The sequence below is a fragment of the Arachis ipaensis genome, chromosome B1, assembly GCF_059453495.1.
Source record: "Arachis ipaensis isolate K30076 ecotype BB chromosome B1, ASM5945349v1, whole genome shotgun sequence".
Lineage (NCBI taxonomy): Eukaryota > Viridiplantae > Streptophyta > Magnoliopsida > Fabales > Fabaceae > Arachis > Arachis ipaensis.
This window is the reverse complement of record NC_142436.1, coordinates 118,402,512-118,425,699: the sequence shown is the minus strand read 5'-3', so window position 1 is coordinate 118,425,699 and position 23,188 is coordinate 118,402,512. Positions and strand designations below refer to the sequence as shown.

At 39.8% G+C, this 23,188-nt stretch overlaps 1 protein-coding gene across 1 annotated transcript; it reads right to left on the bottom strand.

Moving 5' to 3' along the window:
* Positions 1–7,895: 7,895 nt before the first annotated feature.
* LOC148578096 (uncharacterized) lies at positions 7,896–8,442 on the bottom strand. Its single transcript, XM_088500704.1, has one exon. The coding sequence runs from the start codon at positions 8,340–8,342 to the stop codon at positions 7,896–7,898; it is 447 nt and encodes a 148-aa protein (XP_088356830.1). The 5' UTR covers positions 8,343–8,442.
* Positions 8,443–23,188: the final 14,746 nt, after the last annotated feature.

Genomic DNA, 23,188 nt, shown 5'->3' with positions numbered 1-23,188 from the left:
ATGTAGATGATATTATTGATACAGAAAATAATGCTCAAGAGTTGGAATTATTGATCACTAAACTCAATACAGTTTTTCCTTTGAAGGACTTGGGGAGATTTAGCTTCTTTCTTGGCCTCGAAGCAAATTATCTACCTCAAGGATAGATCCTATTAACTCAACCAAAGTATGCAAATGAGTTATTAAGGAAATTCAACATGGATCAAGCATAGCCACTGCCAATCCAATGGTATCGAATGCTAAATTGGATATTAATAATTCTGAGCCTTTTCAAAATCTTAGAGGGTATAGAGCTATTATTGGTGCCTTGCAGTACCTTACAATGACTCGTCCAAATATATTATTTACAGTGAATTGTGTGTTTCAATTTATGCATAACCCAACTGTTCTACACTGAAGAAGTGTCAAGCGCATACTTTATTACATCAAAAGTACAGTCAATCATGGAATTTTGTTTACAAAATCTACTCACTTTCAACTTCTTGCCTTTGCAAATACTGATTGGGGAGGAGATCTGAATTATCGCAAATCCTTTACAGGGTTTTGGACAATCATTTGTCATCCGGTAGTAGGCGTCGATCTGTACATTTTCATTGATAGGTGGGAGTAGGATAAGATTTCAGGGTGATCGAGGTGCATGTTATCCCACGAAGAAAATGTCAAAGGTCGGGCATGATATATACCATAATAAATTTTATTCTAACATATTCTATGAACACTTTTTGTTTCTGAACTTTCTTCTAAAAACCAAAGTACTCTAATTCCATATATTTGATATCTTTAAAGTATCAATTATTTTTTGAGAAAAATATTATTGTAGAATTATTAGAATATTTTCATACCTTAAGCACATACTTTTCATGTTCGTCATTATTATCAGAAACTTGTTTACTAAATTCCAAGAAAAAAAATTAAGTCATTAAACATGATAATAGACAAAGTTTACTAATAAATAAAAAGATTATGCTACATGTACACAAAAATCAGTTACTAAAGTCAGTGATCAGTATAAAATATACGTTGTAATACAAATACATATTGAAAATAAATAAAATTAGTAACTAATAAATAAATATATATATATATATATATATATATATATATATATATATATTTCATAAATATATTGGTAACTGATTGTAATGTACGAATAGCATTTTTATAAATAAAAATACATGTTATTTAATCAAATTGCAATGCTCATATTAATTTTATCCAATACCCAAATTATATTATTATAACATAATATAGTTTGTCTGTCGATAAATTTTACAATACATTAACATAAATAAATTTTTGATAAGTTTAATACCAACCACAAATAATGTCTTTAGACAATACATGTATTTGACTCTGATCCGTTACCACCAAAACCGACCTAACCCAACAAAAGCTCGGAATCGAAAAACCGTTAAAAGAGATAACCCTCCAAAAATCTCACCAACTAAACCATCAGAATCTCAAATATCGGAGCATTAACAAAAGACTCCGTAAAACTAGCAACAAATATACGAATAACCACTTTAGAGTAACTCAATATATACTAACGACCTACTAGGTCACAGGTACACAATTCATTCTACTCTCTACTCTGAATATCTCACACCCTTACTTACTTGAGCGTTGGAGTCTCTTTGCAGGTGTCCAACACCGCCTCTCATACAAGAAGACGACGTTCCACCCCTGTTCCAAGGGTTACCTGAAACTGTAGGTCGATCTCAGACGAGATCTTCTGTATTGGTCAGAGCTGTTGTGCCCGACTTGTTAGACTTGTTGGTGATGCTGATCCTTCGTCTCCGGAGGGTGGTGGTACCTGCAAGGGACTCCGATGCTTAAGTTAGCAAGGGTATTAAGCAGGTTTTTTATAGAATCAGAGTATGAGTTATACCTGGGTGCTCTAGTATATTTATAGTAGTGTGGAGTGACCTTCCTGGAGATAAGATAGTTATCTTATCTTATCTTATCTTTGAGTGAAGTCATCTTATCTTCTGGAGAGCCGCCCTTATCTTTCTAGGCCGTAGTTGCCTTTAGATTGGGCTACGTCCCTTTACTTGGGCCTGCTTGGGCTCCTTGTAACAATTTGGCCGAGCTCTTTGAGAAGGGCTCGGGTAGTTCTGTCCTGAAGAGGTCGGTCGACTCAGCCCGGGTCGGACAGCTCGACCCAGGGTATGAACAACCCCCTTGTTCCAAGGAAAGCTAGTTCAAGCGTTAGCATGAGCTATACCTCGGAATATCCATTCTCACAAAAGAACATTTGGCGCCCACCGTGGGGCCTGAGATTTTGTAACCCCACGTCTCTTTATGTATTTTCTGTACTTTCTTCTTTTCTTTGCAGGTCACGACATATGGCGGATGCTCACAGCAATGCCCCTTCAAACCATAACTCGGCTGAACTACTGGCCATCAACGAATATCTCAGGGCGGAGAATCTAAAAATGGCCGAGCTCTTACATCAAAAGCAAAGCAGTCAAAGTAAAGGAGGAGAGCACAAGAACACTGAAAACAAGGATGACAATGACAAACACACGTCGGAGGCAAAGCACACCATACATAATCCCCCGAAAACTGTAACCAAAAGAACTAATCCCTTAAAAAAAGAGGTCATGAGCTTTCAGATGCCCAAAAACTTCACCCTTCCAATGACCCTGAAACCCTATGTGGGAATAGGAGACCCAGACATCCACGTCACCAAATTCTATACCATGATGTTCATGAACAAAGAGTCCGACCCAATCCTATGTCGCACTTTCTCAACTTTCTTAGATGGAGCCGCCCTGATTTGGTTCTCCAACCTCCCTGAAGGCTCTATCTCTAATTTCGATGAACTAGCCGACTAATTCGTCAACCACTTCAATGCATCCAAGATATATGTGCACAATTCTGACTACCTGAGCACTATTAAGCAAGGGCCGAATGAAAGCCTGAAGGACTACATAACCAGATTTGCTGAAGCGACCAACGAAATACCCAACCTGAACCCAGAAGTCCACCTCGATGCCCTGAAAAGCAGACTCCACCCTGGGAAATTCCAAAAAACATAGTCATAGCAAAACCAAAAATCCTAACCGAATTCTGAGAAAAAGCGATAACGCAGATCGAGATAGAAGAATTCCGAGCACTGCGAAAGGCAGAAAAGCCCACCTCGAACAGAGAGGATGAAAAGCAAATCAAGTATTCAAACAGCAAGACAGATCAAAGGTCGTTCAGACTCACACCCAAATTCGATAGCTACACTCCCCTCAATACCAAAAGAAAAGACATCATCAAAGACATCATGCATTCAAAGCTCATCAAGCCTCCGAACAAGGCTGGTACATACCAAGACCAGTGATATGTAGACAAATCCAAATACTATACTTTCCATCAGAAATACTGACATACCATAGATGATTGTGTAATAGCAAAAGATCTCCTCGAAAAGTTGGCCCGCTAAGGCCTACTGAACAAATACATCGAAAGCCAAGGATGAAAGCGAAACACATAAGACCTCGGCCAACATCCCAAAACGACTAACAATCTCTGAGATAAAGGGAAAAAGATAGACGGTGATATTAATCCACCTCGCAAAATAATAAATTGCATTTCTGGTGGCTTTGCAAGAAGATGATGTACAAATTCGGCCAGAAAGAGATCCTACGGAGCTATGATGACCATGACGGCATCAACCTCGTCTCAACCTATCAACTCAGACAAACCAGGGATATCATTTCTCCCCAACGACTATAAGGCAACCGACCACAATCTCGACGACCCCATTGTTATCTCTGCGCAGGTTGGCGAGCCATTAGCCAAGAAAATCCTGATGGATTCGGAGAGTAGCGCATACGTACTATTCTACTCAACATTTCAGAAGATAAAGCTAAGTGAAAAAGCCCTACAACCATCATCCAGAGAACTGGTAGGTTTCTTAGGTGAGCGAGTTTCTATCCGAGAATATATCTAGTTATAGACCGTACTCGAAAACTATCCTGACTGTAAAACTATTGATATACAATACCTAGTAGTTGATTGCAAAAGTCCTTACAACATAATTCTAGGCAGACCCTCTTTGAATGCATTCAATGTTATTATTTCTACTGTGCATTTGTATGTCAAGTTTTTCTCGCAGGATAACAAAGTCGTAACAATCCATGGAGATCAAAAAAAAGCCAGGCAGTGCTATAACGCCAGCTTGAAAATTGAATACTCGGGACGACCCGAGCAACAATATGTCCAATCAATATACAACTCAAAACAATTACCCCCGTTGGCTAACTTAGACCCTCGAACCAATCACCAAGAACGACCGATGCCAACAGACGACCTCACAAAGGTCCAACTAATAGCCGAGGAGGGCAAATATACATACCTCGGCAACGCATTGAAAAATGAGGAACGAGAACAACTGACCGAGCTGTTCAGGAAAAATGTTGACCTATTCACGTGGACCCCAGCTGACATGCCATGGATAGATCCCAATGTAATTTGTCACAAATTGGCAATCAATTCATCTATCTGACCTATAGCCCAGAAGAAAACACACCTCAGAATAGATAAAAAGGCAGCTTCTTTAGAAGAAACCAAAAAGCTCCTCAATGCCGGGATCATAAGAGAACTCAAATACTCCACCTGGTTAGCCAACATGGTAATGGTAAGAAAAAACAATGGTAAGTGGATGATGTTTATGGACTATACAGACCTTAATAAGGCCTGTCCAAAGGACGCATACCCCCTCCCATGCATTGATAAACTAGTTGACAGTTCCTCCGGTTTCCAATGTTTAAGTTTTATGGATGCCTATTCTGGTTACAACCAAATACTAATGTATTTGGCTAACCAAGATAAGACTGCTTTTATCACTGACAATGGTAATTTCTGTTATAAGGTCATGCCCTTCGGACTCAAAAATGCAGGTGCAACATATCAAAGGTTGATGGACAAAATCTTTTCAAATCAAATTGGCCGAAACATAGAAGTCTATGTTGACGATATGGTGGCAAAGACATTACATGCTACAAATCACATAGATAATATAAAAGAGATCTTCCAACAACTTCGCACATACAACATGAAACTCAATCCTGAAAAATGCGCTTTTGGAGTGTAAGGAGGGAAATTCCTCGGCTTCATGCTCACCTGCCGAGGTATTGAAGCCAACCCTAAAAAATGTCAAGCAATCCTAAACATGAGAAGCCCCAAGACGGTCAAAGAGGTCCAACAACTAACTAGTCGGCTAGCAGCACTGGCCAGATTTCTACCTCGTATAGCACATCGATCATATCACTTCTTCAGGACATTGAGGAAACAAGCAAGATTTGAGCGGACCAAGGAGTGCGAGGAAGCATTCACTGAGCTTAAGACAATACTATTAGAATCGCCCATTCTGCAAAAACCAGAGCCTGGTAAACCATTATATCTATACTTATCTGTTACTAACCATGCTATCAGTTCTGTCTTGGTAACAGAAACAGGAAAGCAGCAACACCCAGTATACTTTGTTAGCAAATTCCTCCAACACGCCGAGGTCAGATATCCAAAACTAGAAAAGCTCGCCCTGGCCTTAGTAACAACGACCAGATGTTTGCGACACTACTTCCAGAGTCATACCATCATTGTCAGAACAGAACAACCCTTTTGGCAAATCCTGACGAAGCTCGAGCTGGCTGGAAGACTGATTAAATGGTTGATTGAGCTATCTAAGTACGACATCCGGTACCAAAGCTGAGGAGCAATAAAATCTCAAGTGCTAGCCAATTTCATCGTAGAACTCACCTCACAAGAATCTAATCCCACAGAGAGCACATGAACACTATACGTTGATGGAGCCTCAAACAACAAAGGCTCAGGAGCAGGAATCCTGCTTGAGGACAAACACGACAAAGCTTTAGAACAGTCTCTACAATTCACCTTCCATGTAAGCAACAACCAAACAGAATATAAAGAACTCATAGCAGGACTGAAGCTAGCCCACACAATAGGCATAACACAATTGCACGTCAAATATAACTCCTTACTTGTGGTAAAGCAGGTAACAGGTAACTTCCAGGTTGGCCCACTATTGGAAAAGTATAATGCTATTGTTAATAACCTTGTCTAGGGTTTTCAAAAATTTGAAATTTCCCATATACCTCGGGAAAAAAATGATAGAGCATATATCCTTTCAAAATTAGCAACAACCAGAACTCAAACTAAAACATCTATATTATCTCAACTAACATTTAATGAACCTAGTGTTTCGCTAATAGCAATTTAGAGTATCTCACAAGAAGAAGACCGGCGACGACCTTTCATACACTACCTATAAACAGGTCATATACCTGATAGAGTCCATAACAAAAGAAAGTTCAAAAGAAGGGCCAGTTTTTACACACTACTCGGCACTGAACTATACAAGCGAGGCTTTACAAGACCTCATCTAAAATGCCTGAACACGGCAGAAGCTAAATTGGCAATGAATGAAGTTCATAAAGGTGTTTGCGGAACGCACATAGGAGGACGAAGCTTAGCTTCCAAGATCCTCCGAGCAGGTTACTACTGGCCAACATTGCAACAATACTGCATGTATAAGGTTAAACATTGTGACCACTGCCAACGTCATGCACCAGTCATTCACAATCCAGGCGGGCAATTACACTCATCTGAGGTAAGTTGACCATTCAATAAGTGGGGGCTGGACATCCTCGGACCTTTCCCACCTGCACTAGGCCAGGTTAAATTTTTAATTGTTGCTATTGACTATTTTACAAAATGGATAGAAGCAGTACCATTGGCAAAAATAACCTCCGAAAAAATGATTTCTTTTTTATGGAAAAACATACTCTCCCGATTCAGTATTCCTCAATCCATTATAACTGACAATGGTAGACAATTCGTGGATAAAAAATTCACAACATTCTTACAAAACTTAAACATAGTTCAACAGTTCTCATCTGTAGAACATCCACAAACTAACGGCTTAGCTGAGGCTGCCAATAAGATTATTCTATAGGGACTCGGGAAGAAACTCGAAGACTCCAAAGAAGAATGGGCTGAGCTCATTCCAGAAGTATTATAGAGCTATAACACAACAGAACAATCATCAACAAAAGAAACTCCTTTCAGGCTGGTATATGGATGTGATGCCATGCTACCAATTGAAATCTCACTACAATCTCCTAGGACCGAGAACATAAACGAAGGCGACAACAGAGCTTGACCTCGTCGAAGAAGACCAAAACAAATCAACTCTGTAACAACTCGCCACAAAACGAGCTATAGCTCGAAAATATAACAAAAAACTAAAACCAAGAGCATTCTTAGAGGGCGACCTCGTACTCAGGAAAATAGAAGATCTACGAAAGCCAACAAGACACGGCAAACTAAGTGTCAGCTGGAAAGGACCATTCCGCGTACACAAAGTCTTCGGCAAAGGAGCCTACAAAATACAAACACTTGATAGAACTATCCTACCAAACAATTGGAACATATCTTCTTTAAGAATGTATTTCAGTTAGTCTATAAGCCAGGCACGGTGATGCACTTTTTTTCCTACTACCAGCTTTTATCCCTAAGGAGGGTTTTGCTGGAGAGGTTTTAATGAGGCACACCACCCCACACTTTCTCAATTATCATCTTACAATACAACAAACATAACCTACTTTCCATAATAAATTATCTGTCCTACTCGGCCGAGCACTACCAACAAATAATACTAACTCAAAGTATGAGTATTCAAAAAGATTCTTCACACGAGAAAATCACACAACTAAACATGTAATTTAAACATGCAATCGAATTCTAACAATATCAAATCCTTTTGGCTAAGTACTACAAGCCAACAGTTCCAAACAAAAATAACTACATCAATGCAATTTTCGCCTATAAACAAGAAGTTCCAAAACACAAACGCAAGAACAAAAGACTACTACAGAAAATAACTAAACATTTGGGTTCTCACCTTCCTCCTCAATACCATCTTCATCATCATCAACAAACTCGTCGCCAACAACAACCTTACACGGATCCATTGCAGATAGATCACCAGTAGGCGCCAGAAGTTTCGCTTGCTCAACAGCCCTCTCAAAACCAGCAGCGAACATCTTGAGGCCGTGGTCTTCTTTGCTAGTCTCGAGCTCTTTCTTCTCAGCCACCAGTACAGCCAGCCTAGCCTCCAATACAGCTTTTTCTTCATCAAACTTCTTTCCGACATTTTTGGCAGTAGTTAGCTTCTCTTGCAAAGAGTGCACCAAGTCCAAAGCAGTGCGAAGTTTGTTAGCTTTATCCAAATTATCCTGCATCAGCTGGTCTACAGTAGCTCTGTCAAACGAGTCCCTGTCATGTTTTAACTCCTGAGTTCGGCTGAGAGACATCAGTCGAGCTCCCATCACCTAAAACAACAAACAATCAAATCAAACCAACACAAACTGACATATTGCTAAAGAAAGATGAGCAAAGACATCATACCTGAAGATATTGACAAACGCCAATATCACCAACCTCCTGAACCAGTTTGACATCGGCAAGACTTTGACAATATTCATCAGCAACCATCGACAGAGGAAAGTGCTCGCTCCACAGAGAGGTGAGATCCTCATCTCCCTTATAACCATGCAGTACCTTTTGATTTTTCGTAAACCTCTTCGCCTGATCCAAGTCGACCTCCTTCCCGCCAATTTTGTCATCAGCCAAACCGACCACCTTTTCTTTCTTTCCATCTCCCCTTTTTTGTTTATAACTTACCTTCTTTGTAGGAGATGGTTGATTAACCTCAGCTCCTTTCTCATCCTTCGCATGACTACTAGACCCCTCTTTATCCACGTTCCTCGATCGAAATAACGCTCTCAAACTACTCGATGTTACTTTCGGAGCCTTCTCAACTGCAAAACACAAATATAAGAGACATATCAAAAACCATAAAATAAAGCAGGCGAGTCCAAACAAAATCTTTACCTATATACTCTGAAACAGTATCTTTATCAGACTCCCACTCAAGAAGCTCCACAACAGACAACAAACCGGAAGAGGAAATACTGTTAGCCAAAAATTCCACCACCATTTCATTTCTATATTTATCTCATCCATCCCCAATATCTGCCTAGGTCTAGGATACCAAAATAAAGGAAACTTCTCAAGCAAATAGTCATCCACATACCAAGGAAACTCATCCTCAGTAACACTAACTTTCAGAAACATTGATTTAAACCCCTTATAAGATGACTTATACAAGCTAAATACAGCTCGACCAGGAGCACTGGCCAAGTTCAACCACCCACCCCCTTTGCACACCCTTACACTGAAAAAGAGCAAAAAACACCTCCAGCAATGGTTCGAACTCAAGATATTCCATTAACACCTCAAACGCCCTAACAAAAGCCCATGAGTTCGGGTGCAATTGAGAGGGCGCGCATTTAAGCTGCATCAACACTCCACATTCAAACTCAGTAAAGGGAAACCTAACACCTAGGTCTACAAAGACACAATTATACATAAAGAAAAACTCAAACCCTTCACCACGATGACATACGCGATCATCAGCATTGCAAGACAAAAATTTTAGACTTATACCGCCACCTTCCCTAACCCACAAAGATGCTAAACCTAACTGAGATAAACTTTGATAAAAAACAGAAGCATACTCTTTCACCGACTCAGCCACCCACGCGAAAGGATCATTAGGATCCCATACCCAAACTTCCTCCGCAATCTTGTTCTTCTCGTTAACTTTCTTTCTACCCTGACCCCTAACAGCCCTCCCCACCACAACCTTTTTTCCTTTTCTCCATCTCAAAAACGAAATGAAAGCAATAAAGCAAACAAAAACCAAGTAAGAATAACTAACCTTTCTTACTCATCTTCAGAAAAAACACAAGAGATGTAAAAGCACAAAATATTCAAAGAGTCCAACCAAAACAACCCACTAGCCCACTACCCACATCTTCAGTAAGTTAAAACATCACAACAAACCCTGTCCGTCAATGAACAAAGGTACATTACAAATCAACAGTAAAAAATTATCATTGTTTCAATACCCAACAAGCATTAAATGAACCTATCTTTTCCAAAACCTTCTCTCTCTTCAAAATAACTCCACGTAAATTGCCGCGAAAAACCCAAGCATCTCCTTATTTTTCAAAATTCGCAAAAACCAAGTTGAACTTGGGGGGCTTTAACTATCTCCGATTCCGACCTATACCTCTGAAGCTCAACCTGTTATAGCTCAGTTCCTCAAAACAGGTCTAGCTTGGGGGCTATGATCTGTTACCACCAAAACCGACCTAACCCAGCAAAAGCTTGGAATCGAAAAACTGTTAAAAGAGATAACCCTCCGAAAATCTCTCCAACTAAACCATCAGAATCTCAAATATCGGAGCATTAACAAAAGACTCCGTAAAACTAGCAACAAAGATACGAATAACCACTTCAGAGTAACTCAATATATACTAACAACCTAATAGGTCACAGGTACACAATTCATTCTACTCTCTACTCTGAATATCTCACGCTCTTATTTACTTGAGCGTTGGAGTCTCTTTGCAGCTATGAAGCACGGGTTCGCTCATGGTGCCGGCGTATCCGTGTCGGATGCGAATCCGACGTCGACACGCGGTGGATACGTCAAATGAGCGTATTGGCGGCATGTCTTCTTGCGGTGCAGAATTTTGGTGAAGCGGTCACAAATCTAAACGAGTCCAACCCGATTCAGATGTTCATGAGACGAATCTTTCTGCTGGGCCGCAAATCTGCAATTGATTTTGTGATTATGCCCGATTAACTGATTTTCTCTTTTTAATTTTAAAATATTTTAAAATAAAAATAAATCAAAATTTAAATTTAAAAATAAAATAATTAATAAATCAAAACCTAAATCTACTTATCGTTTGTTTTTGGTGGCTTACTTACTCACTAGCTTAGCCGTTCTTAGTTCTCTGCATTATATTAAAGAAGAAGAAGATACAGAGGATGATGGACTTGAAGCTGTGGTGTTGCGGATGATGGACTTGGAAGAGAAAAAATTGATACATTTTCTGTTAGCGAGATGGCAAGAGTAGATTAAAGTTTTTTATTTTCTTTTTAATAATTACATAATTTTAAGACTTTTTTATGCAACTATATTTACTCTTATATTTACAATATGATATTTTATTAATTTAATATATTATTTAAATTTTAATTCACAATGTATCCTAAACGTGTTGTATCCAATTTTTTATAAAAAGAACGTGTCGACGTATTCGTGTTGTGTCGTGTCCATATCACGTGTCGTATCGATGCTTCCTAATTTTGCAGGTGTCCAACGCCGCCTCTCATACAAAAAAATGACATTCCATCCCCTTTTTTCAAGAAAAACTAATTCAAGCGTTAACATGACAAGCTATACTTCAGAATATCCATTCTCACGCAGGAACAGACTTAATAATAAAATTTCAGTTCTAAGTTTATTGAAGATAAAAAAAAATTCTCTCGAATAAATATAATTCCAAAATTAATTAGCAATGCATCATTTAACAATGATGACATTTTCACATTATAATCCTGTCACTTTGATGTGAATAATCATATAGTTAATTTTATAAATAAAATATTTATATATGCTAGTATATTAATAGTTTGCCCTTTTATTTATTAAATAGGTATAAAAATAATAAAGATTCAATTAGTGAAAATGGAAAATGTTTTATAATTAAAAAATTTCTTTGATTCAAATATTAAAAATAATATCTTGTTTGATTGATTGATATAAAATGAAAGATATTTTAAGAAAAATATCAACGCTTTTAATATCCCAATTTCAATATATAATCAAGGATATTTATGAGTACATTCAGATAATCAAATTGCTATAGGAAAATTTTAAGGTATGGACTAAATTAAACATCCATACACATGGATCTGACCTGTCTTACATGCTGTGTTAGACGCGTGTGTGGTTTCCTGCATTTTGCAGGGTTTCATAAATCCCGAAGGAGGCAGTAGTAGTAGGTGGTGTCAGCGTTGGTTCAGTACTTATTCCGGGTGACTGCGGCTAAGTAAAGCTGATTAAGAGGTGTGTGTTTCTTCTGTTAACATATGTGTTTAATTTTTATTTTTGGATGATGGGCCCGAATTGTGTAATGGGTTCACTCCAACTTTTTTCGTTGGTTGGATAATTGGTGGGAATGAGTAATTGTTGGAAAAATTTTGTCCGAAGATGCTTTGGAGTTTGGATGGCAGATGGTTGATATGTAGGAAAAAATGGTGAGTGATGTGACCAAAAACAATATGATGAGGATTACAAGGAACTGATATCTGAATTGGGTCTGTAAATGGAATTACAATTAAATAATGAGGTAATTTGAAATTTTTTTCCAACATGCATGCAAAAAAAAAAGTTCATAATTATTTAAATATTTAATTACTATTCTAATACATATGTTACAATGAGCTAAAAAAAATCTATAGGTTACATAACTAATTATTTACCTATATCCACGAAACAATAAATTAATTAATTAAATTAGTTTTTTAAATGTTTTTTATTTGTGACTAGTTTTTTTTAAATGTTTGAATTCAAAATATTTAATTTTCAACAAATTTCAATTATTAAGTCAGTTACTAATATTTATTTTGCTAAAAAAATTAATTATCACGTAAATGTTTTTTGAAAAAATTGACAAATTAATTTCTATTTTTATTTATTAGAATTTACCATGAATTTTTATGTAAATGAACTATATGAAATAAAGATTAATTATTTTAGAAAAATAAAAATTTAAGCAATAATTTAATAATTAAAATTTATTAAAAATAAAAATATTTGAAAAAAATTAATTAAATATCGACCTGGGTGGTGGTTCTCATGAATTAATTAGCACTAATTTCCTTATGACTACGACTAGTAATTTTATTTAGATAATCTTAAATCCAAAATTAAAACTAGTTCAATAATTTTGTTGACTTAAAGGTTATGTTCCATACAAAGAATAATCTTACACCATCAACTGATACTGGACTAGTGAATTTGTTGCTCAATTTTTTTTTTTTTTTTTTTTTTTTTTGGTTCTTAACTTGTTGCTCAATTTGTGGCCATGATAACGAACAATGTTGCATTGTCAAATTAGAAATAGATTTAAATCCTTGTTTCCTTTCAATTCGGACACTAATCAAAATACGAATAAATCTGCTTAGAATTAATTAGAATCAAGTCTAGAGTTACATTTTTAATTTAGTTTCAGATTTTATAATTTTATTATACAAAAATCAAGCCCACGTTAAGAGTACTTTGAGTGTTTGTATAGCTAAAATTTTTATATTTTCACGTAAAAATTTAGTACATTTTCTTTGTTAGTCCCTTGAAAAATTTGCACAGTTTAAAGTAATTTTTGTTCGTATAGCTAAAATTTCTAGATTTTTCACCTAAAATTTTTACTCTTTTTTTCATTGATTTCAACTAAAAAATCTATACAATCTAAGAAACAGAAAAGGTAGGGTAACAATTTATGTTATTTGTGGCATATTATGTTTTTTTTTTTTTTTTTTTTTGTGGGTTAATCGTTTATAAGTAATGTTGGGATAGGGTAATATTTTTTTTTTGTTTATTATGCTTAATTAGAGTAAAGTGACAATTAGATTGTCACCAAACTAAAATAATATAATTTTTTTATTCTTACTTAAAAATCTCAAACTTTATTATTGTAAAAGACTAAATTATAATTAAAAATTAAAATCTTCAAAAACGTAATTGTCACTTTATTCTTATGCTTATTATTCCTCCTCAAAATCTGTCCCACTCATCCCCAAAAAATAATAAAGACCGACCAGAAATTCTTTGGACAAAAAAACGTTTAAATGGTTAAAATTTACTTATGAACGTAATTCCAAAAGTTACATCTGACCAATTCTATCATACACTACTCACTCATGCTCCTTTCAGTACGCAACACATTCGCCAAGAACCTTAGTCCCACTCAATTAAAAGTTCAAAATACGCCGCATAGTAAAAAGCGACACTTATTATCCATGCCTATGAATATATACCATGGAACTCTCCATGCATACTGTTTTGTCGATTTTTAGTAAATCGATGGTGATTTGATATTTAATGATTTGGAAGCGAAATTGTTCCGAGGGTTACCTAAAACTGAAGGTCGATCTCGGATGAGATCTGCTGTGGTGGCCGGAGCTGTCGTGTCCGACTTGTTGGATCTGGTGATGCTGCTGATCCTTGATCACCGGAGGGTAGTGGTACCTGCAAGAGACTCTGATGCTTAAGTTAGCATGGGCTTTAAGCAGATTTTTAGTAGAATCAGAGTATGAGTTATACCTGGGTGCTCCAGTGTATTTATAGTAGTATGGAGTGACCTTTCTGGAGATAAGATAGTCATCTTATCTTATCTTATCTTTGAGTGAAGTCATCTTATCTTTAAGGGGAACCGCCTTTATCTTTCTAGGCTTTGACTGCCTTTAGATTGGGCTGTGCTCCTTCGTTTGGGCCTGCTTTGGGCTCTTTTGACGATCTGGCCGAACTCCTTTAAGAAGAGGTCGGGGAATCCAGACCTGAAGAGGTCGGTTGACTTGTCTTTAATCAGCTGGGTCATACAGCTCGACCCAGGGCATGAACAGTGCCGCTACTTGAGTGCGGTCTTCCTTTTGAGGTCGTGTCTTTTTAGACTTCGATCTCTTTTTGGGAAAAGCCGAGCTTGAGCATTCTTTTGTTGATCTCGTTGTAGAACTCCTTTTAGTGGCTTGAATGCGAAACATTCCTTCTTTTAATTACGGCGTGCGTTTGGCTTTTCTTGGAAACTTGCAAAGGTCAAAAACTTCATTAACTCTTTGCCGTTTCCTTTGTTTCCCTCTTTGTATCTTCCATTTTGAATTTCAAAGCCTCTTCCCTCAGTTTCTTCTTTCACTTTTCTCTTAGACTCCTTGCTGGCGCTTCGTTCTTTCGTTCTCAAATCTTTCCATTCTTCGTGCTTCCCTCTTTCTTTGCTCGGAAAGCGATTGTTTGGCATGGTTTCGTCGTTACTTTGGTCTCTGAGCGTTTATCATCTCCTCTCCACTGCAGGTTGGTTTTTCGTCTTCTCTCTCTTTTACGCCGTTCTTTTTATTGCTTGTGTTTGTTTGGACATGAAAAAGTTTTGATCTTTTGGATTTGAAAAGTTTGAATTTTTTCTGCGTCGTTGTGCTTATAATGCGCGCCTTGAGGGATTCTTTGATTTGTTGCTTGTTTCTGCCCCTTTTACTTGATTTCTTTATGCGTATATCTTCTTCTGTCTGTATCTTGGAGTAATGGGCTTTGAATTTAAAAAAATGTTGCATCTTTTTTATGATTTCTGCATGCTTGATGTTCGCTTTTTTGTATGGATCTTCTTTGTCAGAGAAGGATTGATATTTTGTGTTTTTAGGGTTTAAATTGCAAGATTTTTCCTGAATCCTTACTTCGTTACTGCCTCCAAAGGATGCCTCTGGACCTTGGTGTGAGTCTTGGGTTTCCTTTTACTGCTGACTTCTAACGTTCGCATGCTATTTGTCCGAGTTATCTCCATATTTATCCGAGCTATTTCCTGATTTGCCCGAGCTGTTTGATTAGTAACCCATTCTCCTTTTTTCTCACTGTAGGACTAGTTGACCCATGTCTTCCCACAAAAACATTGTCGAGATGTCCACTAAGATCCCAGATGGCATGTCTGACTAGCTAGATTCTCTTGTCTTGATGTGTGTTACTGTGGTTGATTCTAAATACTGTGCGTGACTTAGGAATCATCATAGGATTTGTAGTAGTAGAGATCAAGAGAAAAATTACGAGTTGGTAGCGCCTGACCCTGATGAGAGAGTTTGTTTTCCTTCTCTGACTCAGGGGGAACGTCCTTTCTTTTATGCGTACGATTACTTTTTTAGCCAAATGAACATCACCATTCCTTTTACTTCCTCTGAGACCGACATGTTGTGGTCCTGCAACGTAGCTCCTTCTTAACTTCACCCGAATTCGTGGGGCTTCATAAAATCTTCCAACTGTTGTGCCAAGAACTGGGTGTCCGACCTTCTCAAACTCTCTTTCGTTACCTTTTTGTTTTGATGAAGCCTGGGCAGTTAAGAAGAAGGCTTCCTGGATTTCTTTCTGAGCTGCCCAGGGAAAGAAAGTTTTCTCTATGTACGACGAATCTTTTAGGGATTTCAAAAACTATTATTTCAAGGTCCGAGCTGTTGAAGGAGCTCGGCCTTTCTTCTTCGAACAGAATAATGAGCCTGCCTTCCCCTTACGATGGCAAAAGAATGTGGTAGTGTCTAGGTATACTTGGGAAATGCTAGATGAAATCGAGCAGGCCTTTGTACATGTGTTGGAGGAGAATTGGGGGGAATCTCCTCACCTCGACACAAAAAGGTTCTTAGGGGATCCCTCCCTTCTCCGAGCTGAATTGGGTGGTTGCCGGTTCCTCTTTATCTTTTTCCTTTGTTTTATTTGCTTGTTTTGTGAATCCATCCCTTTCTTACTTCGTAATTCTGACTTTGCTGCTTTCTTTTTCAGAGATGGTGAAGACTAGTGATTCCATGAAGGCCTTTAAGAGTGCGAGGAAGGCGACTGCAGCCCAGAACATCTCGGCCAAAGGTTCTGGGGAGGGATCTTCGAGAGTTACTCTGAGGAGGTCGACCTCAGACACCTCTGGGCTGAGGAGAGTCATACCAACTCCCCAGGTTCGCCTTGCTTCTTCTGATCCTCACCCAGTCGACCTTTGGTGCTACCTCTCCTTCTGCTGCCAGTCTTCTACCCAAGAACCAGAGGACTGTTGAACCCTGTTTATACCCTGGGCCAAGCTGTTCGACCCGGGATGTTTAGCGACATAGCGACCGACCTCTTAAGGTCCGACTAGCCGACCTCTTCTCAAAGAGATCGGCCAAATCAACAGGAGAGCCCAATAAAGAGCCCAAATAGAGGAACACGACCCAAATCCACAGGCCGTCCAAGCCTATAGAGATAAGGGCGGTTCCCTTGAAGATAAGCTGACCTCAACTCAAAGATAAAGATAAGATAAGATAACTAACTTATCTTATCCAGAAAATGTCACTCTACAACTACTATAAATATACTGGAGCACCCAGGTATAACTCATACTCTGATTCTACATAAAATTTGCTTAATACACGTGCTAACTTAAGCATCGGAGTCTCTTGCAGGTACCCCCCACCCTCCGGTGACCAAGGATCAGCAGTGCAGTCAGTCCAACAAGTCGGACATAACAACTCCGGCCGCCACTCACCGGCCGAACTCGTCGGCACCGACCCGTACAGAAGATCTCAACCGAGATCGACCTCCAGTTTCAGGTAACCCTCAGAACATTGGCGCCGTTGCCGGGGAACCTAGAAGTCATCCCATCACCATGGCGGATAACCATAACAACGACCACGATTCAGGTCTGGAAGAGAGAACACCGCACAAGAACGCGGATGTCACGCTACAAGACACTCTGGAAGTCAACAAAGACAAAGACTCGCCAAATTCAGGGGCAATAGAAGCGCTCCTAGATCGCCTAAAACAACTGGAAAAAGAAACTCAACAACAACGGGAAATCGGAAGGGATCTACAAAGAGAGATGCGGCGACGTCGAGAGTTGGAAGAAAAACTACAACAATTAGAAGCCGATCTCAAATCAAAAGCCCCTCGGGCCAATCTCGAAGAAAATTCACGCAAAGAGCAAGACCCGTTCACCAGGGAAATCATGAAAACCAAAATTCCAAAAGACTTCAAACTCCTGGATATGACCCTGTATGATGGCACCACGGATCCCAACCACCACCTCAGTAACTTCAGAAGCAGAATGTACCTCACCGACGTCCCAGATGCTGTTCGCTGCAAAGCCTTCCCAACAACTCTCACAAAGACAGCCATTCGATGGTTCGATAATCTGCCCCCAAAGTCCATCTCAAGCTTTGATGACCTAGCTAAAAAATTCCTAGCTAGATTCTCCATTTAGAAAGATAAAGCCAAGCACGCCCCCAGTTTACTAGGGATCAAACAAGGAGAACGGGAGAGCCTCCGTAACTATATGGAGAGATTCAACAAAACATGCATGGACATACAAAGTTTACCCACAGAGGCCGCCATCATGGGACTCATCAACGGCCTACGAGAAGGACCCTTCAGCCAATCTATATCAAAAAAATACCCGACCTCCTTAGATGAAGTGCAGGAATGAGTAGAAAAATACATCAACATGGAAGAAAATGCTCGGTTAGGAGAGACCTCAAAACCAGGGACCTCTTACCGAGATAGAGACAAGGAATCCAAAAGGAAAGAAGATCGAGAAGGGGAGAAAATCAAAAAGTACCATAATTACACCCCTCTCAGAGCATCCTTGGTCGAGATATACAAAGAAGTCTGCCATATAGAAAAAACCCCCCCAGCACGGCCACTCAAAGGCAAAAAGGGAGGAGGAAACCGAAAGGAATATTGCGAATACCATCGAGTCCGAGGACACTCCACAAATGAATGTTTCGACTTAAAAAATATCATAGAAAAATTGGTGAGAGAAGGAAAGTTAGATCGATTCCTGGCCACCCGAGATGATGATCAAAGAAAGAGACGAAGGGATGAAGATACTGAACGAACAGAACGATCACCTCGGACACCAGAAAGACATGTCCACATGATACATGGCGGATTCACAGCAGGTGGGATCTCCAAATTCTCTCACAAAAGATATCTCAAAGAAGTATATCATGTCGAAGGAAAGGAAGAAGCAATCAACATCCCAGCAATAACATTTACTAAAGAGAACGCATCCGGCATCATCGCAGGACACGACGATCCCATGGTCATCACCATCATATTAGCAAACGCCAACCTACACCGCACCTTAATAGACCAAGGGAGTTCTGCTGACATCTTATTCAAAAAAGCCTTTGATAAACTCGGCTTAGAAGAAAAAGAACTTCAAGCATATCCAAACAGCCTATTCGGACTAGGAGACACCCCGGTTCGACCACTAGGATACATACCACTATACACAACCTTCGGAAAAGGGAACCAATCCAGGACCCTCAAAATAGATTACATCATGGTCGACGTAAGTTCAGCTTACAATGCTCTCATAGGTCGGACAACACTCAACCAACTCGGCGCGATAGTCTTGACCCCACACCTATGTATGAAATTCCCAACACCAAAGGGGATAGCCACGATAAAAGCATATCAAAAAATGGCACGTCGCTGTTATAACGAAAGCCTAAACCTCAGAGGCAAAGGAGAAGAGTTCCACACAATCGAGCTGGGCGGAGTTCAACGACGAGAAGAACTTCGTCCCCAACCAGAGGGCGAAATAGAAAAGATTCAGATCGGGGATACCTCGGAAAAAATAACTAATATCGGCACAATCCTAAAAGGAGACTCAAAGGAATTACTAATACAATTCTTGCGAGATAACGTCGATCTCTTCGCATGGAAAGCCGCAGATATGCCAGGCATAGACCCAAAGCTGATGTGCCATAAGTTGGCGGTCTATCCAGGATCTCGACCGGTACAGCAGAGACGAAGAAAACTCGGGCCAGAGCTATCCCAGGCTGTGGAAGAACAAGTCCAGGCACTACTGGAAGCAGGATTCATAAGAGAAGTCAAATACCCATGGCTAGCCAACATTGTCTTGGTGAAAAAATCAAATGGGAAGTGGCGAATGTGCACCGATTACACTGATCTCAACAAGGCTTGTCCAAAAGACCCTTACCCACTCCCAAATATCGACGCTTTGGTAGACGCTTCCTCCGGATATAAATATCTCTCGTTTATGGATGCATACTCGGGATACAACCAGATCCCCATGTACCCACCAGATCAAGAAAAGACCTCGTTCCTAACACCGAAAGCAAACTACTGCTACATTGTGATGCCTTTCGGTCTCAAGAACGCAGGAGCTACCTATCAAAGGCTAATGAATAAAGTCTTCTCGGATCACATTGGAAAGATCATGGAAGTCTACATGGACGACATGCTAATAAAAACACAAAGTGAAGAGACACTATTGTCCGACCTGGCCCAAGTGTTCGACACCATAAGAAAGCATGACATGCGACTTAATCCAGCAAAATGCACCTTTGCGGTAGAAGCAGGCAAATTCTTAGGTTTCATGCTCATACAAAGAGGAATTGAAGCAAATCCAGACAAATGTCAGGCCATACTCAACATGAAGAGCCCAACCTGTGTCAAAGAAGTACAACAACTCAACGGGAGATTGGCAGCCCTATCCCGATTCTTAGCAGGAGCCGCGATAAGATCTCTCCCCTTCTATGCTACTTTAAAAAAGGGAAGGCATTTCGAGTGGACGACAGCATGTAAGCAAGCCTTCCAAGACTTTAAAAAGTTCTTAGGACAGCCGCCTATCCTCTCCCGACCACAAAAAGGAGAACCACTCATACTATATCTCGCAGTAGGAAGCCGGGCAGTAGCGTCAGCACTAGTTAGAGAAGATGAAAATGGACAACAACCCGTCTACTTCATTAGTAAAGCACTACAGGGATCCGAGCTAAACTATCAGAAAATAGAAAAATTTGCATATACTCTCATTCTAACATCTAGACGACTCCGCCCTTACTTCCAGGCCCACACCATCAAAGTTCGCACTAACCAACCCTTGAAAGGAATATTGCAGAAAACAGATTTAGCAGGAAGAATTCTACAATGGGCAGTTGAGCTGTCAGAGTTCGACCTCCAATATGAAGCTCGGACGGCCATTAAGTCACAATATCTGGCCGACTTTATCGCAGAATTCACAGATACCCTGGAAACCCCCACAGAGTGGAATCTCTATGTGGACGGTTCTTCAAATAAAACTGGAAGCGGCGCAGGAGTGATAATAAAAAGCAACCAGGGAACCCAAGTTGAGCTCTCCCTCAAGTTCGGGTTCTCGGCTTCAAATAACCAGGCAGAATATGAAGCACTGCTAGCTGGTTTGAAGCTGGCTGAAGAGGTAGGAGCTCGGAAACTCAACATCTACAGCGATTCACAAATTGTCACATCACAAATAAAGGGAGCTACGAAGCCAAAGATCCCACCATGAAAAGGTATTTGGACAAGACCAAGCAACAGCTCGGACAAATCGGAGAATATAAGATATACCATATACCCCGAGAACAAAATGCCCGAGCTGACGCACTCTCGAAACTAGCCAGCACCAAACCAGGGGGCAACAATAGAAGCCTCATCCAGGAAATATTACAGAACCCGTCAATCTCGGAAGAGGAAAAAGTCCTAGCCGTAACAAGCCAGGACCAAGGATGGATGACTCCCATAATTAACTACCTCAGAGCAGGAACACTCCCCCCAGAAGAAAAAGAGGTAAAAAAGCTAAAAAAGGAGGCACAGTACTACACCATTATAAACAACATCCTGTACAAAAGAGGGATCTCAGTACCATTACTAAAATGCGTACCGACCTCCCACACGAAGGAAGTGTTAGAAGAAGTACACGGCGGCATTTGTGGCAATCATCTCGGAGCACGAGCTCTCGCCAAAAAAGTGCTCCGGGCGTGGTTTTATTGGCCAACTCTATAGAAAGAAGCTACAGAATTTATAAAGACATGCCCACCATGTCAGAAACATGCCAACTTTCACATCGCCCTGCCAGAAGAGCTCATCAGCGTAACTTCCCCTTGGCCATTTGCAAGGTGGGGGCTCGACCTTCTCGGCCCCTTCCCCCAGGGGTCAGGACAAGTTAAATTTCTCATAGTAGGGGTGGACTATTTTACAAAGTGGATCGAGGCAGAGCCCCTAGCCAATGCCACCGCTCAAAGAAGCCGGAAATTCCTATATAGAAACATCGTCACAAGGTTCGGGGTTCCATATTCAATAACCACAGACAATGGCACTCAATTCACAGATGCATGCTTCAGAAAACTAGTAGCTTACTTAAATATAAAACATCAATACACCTCCGTGGAGCATCCACAAGCCAATGGACAGGCCGAAGCTACCACCAAAGTCATATTGGCCGGATTAAAACGGAGATTACAAGATGCAAAAGGAGCTTGGGCAGAAGAGCTTTCACTGGTCCTATGGGCATATCGAACAACGCCGCACTCCACCACGAAGGAATCCCCCTTCCGGTTAGCATACGGAATAGAGGCAATGATTCCAGTAGAAATTGAGGAAGGATCGCCTAGAGTAATTCATTACAATAAGGGAGCAAACTCCCAACTTCAGAGGGAAGAGCTCGACCTACTACCTGAAATCCAAGAAAGAGCTCGGATCAGGGAAGAAGCTCTAAAACGTCGAATGGCTTCCAGATATAATCAAAGGGTAGTGCCAAGAAGTTTCGCAGAAAACGATCTCATCCTAATCTGAAATGATATCGGAACAACTCGACCAGGAGAAGGAAAAGTGGCAGCAAACTGGAAAGGACCCTACCGAGTCGTAGAAGTACTGGGGAAGGGCTACTACAGACTGTCCGAACTTGATGGACGAGAGTTTCCCAGATCGTGGCACGCTTGCAACCTAAGAAGATACTACAGTTAGGAAGGTAACAAATCTCATTATTGGATGCACTCTTTTTCCTGAAAAGGTTTTTTAATAAGGCACCAAGCTGAGACCCAAACACTATCCGACTTAAAGGGATGAAAAAATTCCCACATGTATATATTTGCACTTTTACTTTGAATAAAGCTTATTTAGATATTCTACAAAGAATTCAAGACGCATTAATATGAAGAATTCATCGTCCGATTATAAAGCGACAGGTCGGCAGAAAGTGAAAAACAATTTCACTGCACGACCACGATAAAAATAAACCGTCCGATAAATGTGAAAACGCGATTCACCAAAAGGACGATCCAAAGATGCCAACCACTTTCTACAAATCGGCAAAGATGAACACAGAATAATGTAAGAAATTTATCGAAAGCAATCCAAAAAAGAACCTGACGAGGTCTTACGGATAGCTAAAATAATAACTTAAAGACTGGCTGACGTCCAGAAGTCGGACCAAGTCAACCCAAGTTATAAGTAAACCCTGGAAAGAGGTCTGGCCAACCCTATTAAAGAGGATTACCTTAACTTAGAAGGGCTCGACCTAACAAAGTCAAGCCCAAAATAAAAAGGTTATAAAAGTAATCCCTGAAAGAGACTAACCAAGGTCCAAGAAAGAGGATTACAAAGTAACTTAGAAGAGATCGACAAAGAAGTCGGTCTCCTACAACGGAAATTTATAAAAGTAATCCCTGAAAGGGACCTAACAAAGGTCCAAGAAAGAGGATTACGAAGTAACTTAGAAGA